The 9,364-nt window shown below is 51.1% G+C and overlaps 1 protein-coding gene across 4 annotated transcripts; it reads right to left on the reverse strand.

Moving 5' to 3' along the window:
- Nucleotides 1-2,697: 2,697 nt before the first annotated feature.
- LOC114638619 (sperm flagellar protein 1-like) lies at nucleotides 2,698-9,340 on the reverse strand. Of its 4 annotated transcripts, none has more exons than XM_028787190.1 (7): nucleotides 9,138-9,340; nucleotides 8,623-8,734; nucleotides 7,645-7,795; nucleotides 6,895-7,092; nucleotides 6,460-6,547; nucleotides 6,281-6,377; nucleotides 2,698-2,999 (listed from the first exon to the last, which is right to left on the reverse strand). In XM_028787190.1, exons 1-6 carry the CDS (start codon nucleotides 9,271-9,273, stop codon nucleotides 6,304-6,306), a joined length of 759 nt encoding a protein of 252 aa, XP_028643023.1. In that variant the 5' UTR covers nucleotides 9,274-9,340; the 3' UTR covers nucleotides 2,698-2,999; nucleotides 6,281-6,303. The 4 variants fall into 4 exon arrangements, with proteins under 4 accessions (XP_028643023.1, XP_028643025.1, XP_028643024.1 ...); XM_028787189.1 differs by having other exon boundaries at nucleotides 2,865-2,999; nucleotides 6,891-7,092; nucleotides 9,138-9,273; XM_028787192.1 differs by lacking the exon at nucleotides 6,460-6,547 and having other exon boundaries at nucleotides 6,891-7,092.
- Between the last annotated feature and the right edge of the window lie 24 nt (nucleotides 9,341-9,364).

Consider the following 9,364-nt stretch of genomic DNA (forward strand, 5'->3'; position numbering starts at 1 on the left):
CTCCCTCCCTCCCTCCCTACCCCCCCCTCCATCAGTTTACAGAAACCAGGTGCTCCTAGCCAGGACAAGCACATGAGGATTGTCCATGAGGCAAACAGCCTGCTGTATTAGAGTGGCTCCAGCCACCTCACCTCCAAAATTACAGTTTGTAATTGTTAATTTTGTCAATTTCAATCTAGAATTACTTGAGAAGAGAGTCTCAGTGAAGGCCTGTCTGTGGGGACTGTGTTGATTACATTAACTGTGCTAGGAAGACTTGCCCACTGTGGGTGGGACCATTCCCTTGGTTTGGGTCCTGGAGTGTGTAAAAAAGGCACCAAGCTGAGCATAAGCATGCATGCATTCTTTTCTCTGTTTCTGACTTCAGGCACAGCAGGACCAGCTCCCTTAAGCTTCAACTTGTGATTTCTCCACTGTGATGTACTGGAACCTGGACTCTGAGTTGAGACAAGCCCTTTGTCACTGTATTTTGTCACAGTAACTGGAAATGAAACTAAGACAGTCCCAAGTGGAAACTCTAGACATTCAGACAACAAGGGTGGTTCTCCTGGGAGGAGAGAACTGGCTAGGAAGAGGTAAATGACAACATGATCTGGGATGAAAAAGAGGAAGCTTGGAGCTGTGGCACAGGGAGCCACCAGGATGGAGTTCTCAGTAGGGAGAAGCAGACAACTGCCAGCATATCCTGAAGGCTCCAGGCACAGTAGCCCAGGGTTCAGCATCTTGTGGTTGGCACCATTAAACCTTCACTGTGGTCCTTACCCTGCTCTTGCATGACTAAATAGCTTCTTTCAGGTCACCTCAGAGTGAGTATTCTAGTTCCTCATACATGGGGAACTCCAGTTTAAGTCAGGCCTCTGCCTCACCTGCTTCCTGGAGTGTGGCTTTGGGTGGACAAGTCAGGTCTTGCCTATGAAACACCCGAGGCGCCTGTTACCGGAGCCACAGCACATGCTCCAGGATTGAATGGGTCCTGCCCTGAGGGAGTGACATGACCACCCCAAAGTCTTGTTTTCTGTTTTTCCAGCTACATTCTTTCTGCCCAAAGCCCATGAGCTGGCCCAGGCCCAGTCCACAAGGCCCAGGAGGCAGTGTGGGACCATGGAGGAGCAGCCAGTGCAGGAGCCACAGCCTGTCAGCCCCCTGGACTGCATCCTTGCCCTCCATCTTGAGACTACCAGGATGGTACCTGTACTGGCCATCACACTGTACAAACACAGTGCCCACATATACAGACACGTGTACAATCACACAGTCACAGCCACAAAGCATCACACAGTCAACACACAGCCACACACACTCACAATGTCACACGGTTATATACAATCACACATTGTCACAGCATCGGGTACACAGTCACACAGTGTTACTGATCGTCATACATAGTTTCACACTGTCACATATACAGTCACACACGTTCCACATGCATACGCACGAAGGGTCCACAACACTGGCTTCCTCCCAGGCATCAGGCTGCCAGTGGTAGTCTTCCTGGCCATTGAGGAAGCAGCCTCCACATGTGTTTTTGTGTGATCCATGTCTGTTCATGCAAACGTGTGCATGTACCTGGCCCAGAAAGCTGGCCTGAACTATCATTGCATGAGGGGACTTGGAGGGCTGGCTAGTTCTAGAGCTGTCTGGGCCTGTGCTGACTGAGCCCCCGTGGCCCTTCTCCCTTCTTCCCTCCTCCCTGAGGTGCAAGCCTGGCTTTGTATCTAGTACTGTGGTAACTCCATCTGGGAGGTTCTACAGAATTTAGGGAAGGTTTCTGTCTTGGATACTAGGAACCTATCCATGCCCCATGCAACAGAGGTATCCCCCTCCGTAGTGCACTTTGGCTAGGACTAATGGAAGACAATAGGGGCTACTCTCCTGCAGGTCCCCTGCTTCTGCTTGGAACAAAGCTTTCCCAATCAGTTGACCACAGGGACCAGTGCTGACAGAGCCAGACACTGGGACACTTACTAACTAAAGCTCTGAAAAGTGACTCAGCATAGAATGGGTGGTAGGACCTGCGGCTAGTGACTTGCTTCTGACTCACGAAGGAAACTGTGCCTGCATGGGGCGGGGGGAGCGGGGAGGACACAGCTGTAAAACCATGAGCTCAGTTTGAAGTTGCTGCTCCTACTTCCTGAGAGGCTTCAGGGGCCAGCCATGGCCTATAGGCACAGGGAAGCTTGACTCTGGGGAGAGTGGTGGCTATGAGGAAACAGAGCGGGGCCCCAGCTAAGCCCCACTGTGGATACAGAAGCAAGGTAGCTATGGAGCAGCCAGGCATGCCTCCCAACCCCTGCTCGGGGATGTGGTTGGTGTCCAGAAGGGTGAGGATGTCCCAGGGGCTAGAAGCAGCATCCAGGTCTTGAAACCCAACAGCTATACTACTTGCCATGACTATCTATCTGGGTCCTGGGTTCAGGTCTACCTGGCTCACCAACTCTTCAGGGCAAAGCAGGTTACCAGGACACCTTAGAAAGGGTGTGGCTTCCTCTCCTCTAGCCTCTCTTCCTGCATATCCAGCAATTTTCCTCTCTGTGACCCCCTGCAGTGGAAAAGCCCAGCAGGCTCAGGCCTGCAAAATCTTCCAAGGGTCCCTATCAGTGGAATCTCTAGAAAACTTCAGGATGGCTACATGATTAACAGTTCCCGCCCACCCTCGAAGGCGACCCTGAGACACTGAACATACCAGGACTCTGTGAGTTCACAAATGCAGTAAATCGATGATGATGACAAGATACTGGGGGCCTGGGAGAACCAAACTCAAATCTGTCCAAACTCGTCTCCAGCCCCAGTGTGCTCGGGCCTCCACACCTCACATCTCACTCTGAGGCTGCATGATCAGTGAGAAGCTCCGGTTGGGCTCAGGGTCAAGGTCTGAACGACTCTGGATGGGGGCTCCTCCAGATCTGATGCTCCTCAGGTCCAGTTCTCATCAGCTCCCAGATCCGTTGGTCCTTCAGCTGTACCAGATGTTCCAACCTCATCACCTTCATCTGCAAAATCTTCAGAAAGCACACAAGTCTGAAAGTATCTAAACAAGTCTGTCTACCTGCCAGCTAGGCCTTGGGCAACTCCATCCTCTGGGAATGAATGTACAATTACATACAGGTCTGATGGTTTCGGGATAGGACCAAAGGCCTTTGTGGGGGCCACTGGGAAAGAGAGACACCAAGATCCTTGGGGAAGATCCTACAGTCAGTGAGCTTGAGGAGCTCACAGGGTTGGCAGCCTGTGGAGCGCTGGTTTTTCTCCTCCTGCTCCTTGCTGGGAATCTTCCTGGCCTCCCTGCCTGTTTCCCTGTGTCAGCCAGAAAGGCCAAATGTAGGGCAGGGCAAAGGAGGGCAGGGCAGGGTAGGGCAGGGTTGCAGAGGGACTGAGCCTTCTTTGCTATAATCTAAGCACCTAGTTGGGAAGTTACTCAAGGCACATTCGCAGAAACAACAGATGATGAATAGATATGTGGCTGTTGTGTTGTTTGTTTATCATGTACTTCCAAAAGTTGCTGACTCAAGAGTAAGTGTGTGTGTGTGTGTGTGTGTGTGTGTGTAGAGCTCTCAGTGGTTAAGGTTAGGAGTGCATTCTCTTGAAGAGTTTGGTGGGGCATCCCTTTAATCCCAGTGCAAACTCTATGAGTTTGAGGCCAGCCTGGTCTACATAGTGAGTTCAAGGACAGCCAGAGCTATGTAAAGAGACACTGTCTTTAAAAAGTTAAAAAGGGTGTTGGTGGGGAGAGTGTGTCTGTACTTGTAATCTCTTGGAGAAGTTCAGGTTGATTTCTACCACCCACATGAGGCAGCTCACAAACACCCGCCACTCCAGCTCCAGGAGAGTCTGATGTGTCTGCTCTCCATGGGTATCTGCGCATACTCAGATGTACACAAAATTAAAAAAAATTTTTTTTGAAACTCTGTCTCTCTATGTAGTCCTGGGTGTCCTGGAACTTTCTATATAGACCAAGCTGGCCTTGAATCACAGAGATCCTCTTGTCTCTACCTCTGGGATCCTGGAATTAAGGACACATGTCACCATGCCCAGCTATACGTAATTTTTTTTTAATGAAATAAAAACATAAGTGAATGAAGATGGGGCTGCTACAGCTAGGAATGGTGGCACCACCTACAATACCTACAATCCTAGCCCTGGGGAGGCAGAGACGGGGGTCACTGAAGCTTAAGGCTACTCTGGCTAGTTAGCAAGACTCAGCTTCACAAAACAGAAGAGAGAGGAGAGAGAGAGAGAGAGAGAGAGAGAGAGAGAGAGAGAGAGAGAGAGGGAGGGAGGGAGGGAGGGAGGGAGGGAGAGAGAGAGAGAGACACAGAGAGAGAGAGAGAGAGACAGAGAGACAGAGAGACAGAGACAGAGAGACAGAGATAGGCAGAGAGAACACAGCTTGAGCAGCTCCTCTCAGTCCTTCGGCACATCTGGGGCATCCGTGGTCCCTCCATGCCTGCTTCAAGGATGACCTTGTCCCAAACTTTCACCCATTGGAAACCAAGACCCGACCGTGCTCCTCAGGCAGAAAAACTGGATCTGTCTCATTCCCATGTAGTGTGAAGGAAGGCATGTGGATCAGGGTGGGGAGCCAGCCTCACAGCAGACAGTAAAAGACAAGGTCCTTCCCTGGACCTGTGGAGTATGACACTGTGTTCACAGGCAGTACATAAAGCCCATGTTCCGGACACCTGTCCACTATTCTTCATTCAAATCAAAAAGCCAGAGAGCTGGATGGCTAGATCCAGCAATGGATTCCATCCTATGGGGCCCAGCCACAGGCTTGATACATCCTGTCTATCACAACAAATTCCTCCAAAGTTGTGTATCTCGCTTTGTGACAATTTACAAGTGGTGTTCAAGCCTTAAATGGCAAGCTGAGTGTCAGCCTTTAGATGGTAAATGAGTCTGTTCCCTCTCTGTGTCTCCAGTGAAAAGTTACAGTTCCCTTGGTCAGCATATGAGCCACGGCAACAGCGGGGTGGATGGAGGCAACAACTTCAGTTCTCCTTACCACTTCCTCTCTACTTCTGCTCTGTAAGTCCAAAGTCACAGTAATATCACATCACTTTCCTGTTTTCACAAGAAGATAACTTGTCAAGATTTGCGTACATACTCAGGAACTGAGATGGCATTGCAATTTCCGATAGCCCCTGTGACCTCGGGCCATTGGTGCAGAGTCTCTGTTTTTTCCTATTATCTTAGCTTGTGTGTCCCCAGGATACAGAGAGAGGTAAGGAATAAGGGGCACCGGAAGTTCCTAGTGCAAGAGCAGAGGTGTGCCTGAAGAACCAAATATCCATCAGAGAGCAAGGCATGGACCACACAACCAGGCAGATACTGCAGGACTAGGTGTGTCCTCACAGAGCCAGGAGTACATCCACAGAACCAGATGTGCATGTGCAGTCCCAGGCATTAGCCCACACAACCAGGCACACACCACAGGACCCTGGTGTGCACGGCAGAACCATATGTGCACTCCAGAATAAGCTGTGTATCATAAGAGCCAGGTGTGCACTGCAGAGCTAAGTGTGTTTCATAGAACCAGATGTGCATCAAAACCAGGTTTGCATTGCACATCTAAATGCTCACAAGGATCCCCAGGTGGGTTGTTTCGAGGGCCCTGGCTTTTGGAGATGAAGAAAAAGACAAGGCCCAGTTCAGGCTAATGGGGTATGTGGCAGGCAGGAGCCTCTCCAGCCAGCATCCTTCCCACTCTATCTGCTTCCCAGGTGTTCGTCCAGCACCTGCTTCCGGAAATGGATCCCAGTCCACACTGCCATCTTGTACTCCTGAGCTGCACTTGGGTCTGGGATGGACAGACTATTGAGGCAGGTAGTGAGTACATCAGGGATCCACCAATCCACCATATCTTTTCCGCCTCTGAGAAGGATTGAAATGGTCCACAGATTGTTTTCTCTCCTTTTTTTTTTTCTTCAAATTTTCAAGACAGGGTTTCTCTGTGTAGCCTTGGCTGTCCTGGAATTCACTCTGTACACCAGGCTGGACTCAAACTAACACAGATCTGCCTGCCTCTGCCTCCTGAGTGCTGGGATTAAAGCCATGAGCCACCACTACTAGTCCACTAGCTAATTTCTAAAGAATCTAAAGAATATCTAAAGAATGTTGATTCTCTCTGGTCAGGGCCTCTCACTCCCCATATAGCCCTCACTGGGTCAGTGCCGGCTCTGCAGAAACTCAGCCAAGGAGTGTGAAACTGGGGTAGTGGGTCCCTCTGCATCCTTGCAGCTCGGAATGTCCAGGAAGCAAGGGATGCCCAATAGGACCATACCTTGACTGTCTCCTGCAGAATGGCTAGTGCTTGCTCCTTATCCTCCAGCTGCTGCTGGATGCTGACCAGGTGATCCCAGAGCCCTTCAATTGAGTCCCTGAAAGGTAAACACTGACCTTTAATCCAGGATAGGGATCATAAGGAGGTGGGCAGGGAGAATGTGAGAGATAAAGGTCCACCCTCTGCAAGCACAGCAGCCCATTTTCTCCATATCCCTTTGATTCTGAAGGATCTTCGTGCTGGAGGGGGCTGGAGGGCTCTGTAGGCCTGTATGACAAATAGACACCATCAACTCAGGACCTTGCTTCTGAGAGGCACCCACTAGTGACAGGACATGTGGATGAGGGGAGGGGACATGATCCATAGCCAGTAAAGCAGACTCAGAAGTTATCATGGAAGGATTTGGTCCTATCCTGGTATCAGGGCCCTTAGCATAGCCCTGGAAACCTCAGAAATGATGCTTCTGTTTGAATAATGGTTTCCCTGCATAGCTCACAGGCTCCCCCTTGGATGGTTGCTCTCTGGGTATTGATGGAGCCAGGACCCTAAGTATTATGCCTTCCTCAGAAGCCCACTAGCCTCTCTGGGCCCAGGATGCACCTGAGCATACCTGCCTTCTTTTGAAGGTTTGGGAGCTCAAGATCATCATGCACCCAGCTTTCAGGAATGTAGTGATGTTCTCTGTAGGAGTCCCAGAGGGGCTCTGACAGGCTGCAGTTATCCACATTAGGATCTTGAATCTTAGTGGTATGTGAGTGGGAGGTAAGCTCCCCCCAAGGTCGGACAGCATCCACACCAGAGAGTCCTGGATCCTGCAAAGTACAAAAGTTGGGAAGTAGCTGGGCTGAATATGTTTGGTCTGTATGTGCTCTGGGTAGGGTTAGTGTGTAAGCTGGAGAAGAGTGGGAAGGGCTTCGGTTGGTTCTGTTGGAGCAACTTTTAAGTGTTTTCACTGCCCCAGGGTAGGTGTATCAGGCTGGGAAGGAGATGAAGAGCTGGGAGAATCCCAGACAGCAGGGAAGTCAGGAAAGAGTCTAAGTGAAGACTGTAGCCTCATGTACAGACTTCATTTTCTTTCTTTTTTCTTTCTTTCTTTTTTTTTTTGGTTTTCCGAGACAGGGTTTCTCTGTGGAGCCCTGGCTGTCCTGGAACTCACTCTGTAGACCAGGCTGGCCTCGAACTCAGAAATCCACCTGCTTCTGCCTCCCACGTGCTGGGATTAAAGGTGTGCGCCACCACCACCCGGCCAGACTTCATTTCTTTCTGGACCATTCCTGTTTTATTCTCAGACAGGTTATCTGACTGTGTGCAAAGGGCAGAAATCACAGCAGACTTGCAGGCTGAATCGATGTGCAGACACTTACAGCTGTACTAGCTGAGCCTACATGAACAGCACTGGCCTCCATCTTCTCCCTCAGTGCACATAGGATAGATTCGATCACTCCAGGCCTGTTGGATACCACCCTTTGGATATCATTATCTGAGATACACAAGTGTAGCTTGCGGAAGACTTTCCTGCAAAGAAGGTAGGGGTACACTCTCAAAGCAGTCCCATCAAGGGCGGAGAGTTGAGCCCTCCCTGAAGTTCTGTCCTCCCTGCAATGCCTTCTAGCCACTGGGCAACGTCTAGCTTTCTCAGAGAGCCCCTTTTTGCTCTGCACTTGAGGGGTACATGGCTCTCTCACTCCTGGCCTTTGGGGCTATGTCTCAGGAGATCACAGAACACGGTGCTCTATCAGGCCATGCTCTCTGCACTCATTCTCATCTCTCTGATGGCTTGCCCTCTGTACGTCCTGTTGATAGAGCTCAACAGAACCGGAAACCTGCAGCTGGGCCCTCTCAGGCATGATCATCTATCTCCCTTGAGTTTTCTTTCCATCTCTACCCTCTCAAACATAAGCCCATGAGACTGTACCCAGGCCTGACTCCTGCAATTCTATTCCAATCTGAGCCAGTCTTTTGGGCGTTCTGACTTCCCCTATACAACATCCTGGGTGCCCACATGTTCTCCACTTTGCTCTGCTTCCTGAAGGCCCAAAGTGTTTGGACTACATCGGATATGTCTGCCCAGCTCTGACTGGTTGTTCTTGATACCACTTATCACATATCAAACATACAGGCAGAGACTTGTCTGAGGACATTTTGGGAGGTGAAGTAAAGCATGCCTCCACTGATCTGTAGGGGAACAGGCTAGCTGGTAGGCTTCCCTAGCAAGGAGCCCCCAGGGACCCTGGTTGTGGTACATTTCTGTAGGCAAGGCCCCACAGTAAGGCAATCAGAGACCCACAGCTGGAGAGAGCATCCCTGGGTCAACCTAGGTGGGCTGAGCTCCCAGGCCTTGCCTGTTGAGAAGGCTCCAGTTGCTCAGCTTCTGGTCTGTACTGCAGGCTGGGATGTAGCTGTGCAAGTCCACTAGCCGAGGGCGGAAGTACTTCACAATCTCGGCCACCAGCACTGTGGGAATGCGAGGTGAACTTGGCTTGCCTGGCTAAGACCCTGGGTTGCAGCTGAAATCCCTGACCACATGAGCTGCATGGAATGGAGTGGGAAGGACACGAGCTTGTCCTGGGGAGCCCATGATTGTCCCCGAGTCTTCGGCACCGCACCTAGACTCAAGGACAGATCAAGTGGTAGGATGGCCTGGGGACCTAATACAGCGTGAGAGCCCAGGAGGAGCTTGAAGAGCCACAGGAGGCCATGTTTGCTATTACCTTTTCTACGGAGCACGAGTTTGGACTCAAGAACCGCTCCGTTCCCCCAACACCCACACCCATACTAAGGGGCTGGACGCAAGGGTGGCCCTCAGCTTTGAGTCCTCTTCATCATCCTCCCCATAGCGCCTCTCCCTCACTCGCACCACCATCACTGAAGTCCCGAGCCAAGTGGCGCTTGGGGCGGCTGAGTGGGAGCCGGTCCAGCCAGGCGCAGAGATTGTGAATATCCCCTGGCGTTGGCAGGAACGCAGCAGAGCCCTGCTTGGAAGTACTGAGCATGGCAGAGGAGTGGGTATGCAGCAGCGAAACACAGCGGAAGAAACCTGGTGAGGTTGGACCGTTGCTGGGAGACGAGGCACAGCCGGAAGGG

This window comes from Grammomys surdaster, unplaced genomic scaffold (genome assembly GCF_004785775.1).
Source record: "Grammomys surdaster isolate TR1022 unplaced genomic scaffold, NIH_TR_1.0 125612, whole genome shotgun sequence".
In the NCBI taxonomy this organism is placed as follows: Eukaryota; Metazoa; Chordata; class Mammalia; order Rodentia; family Muridae; genus Grammomys; species Grammomys surdaster.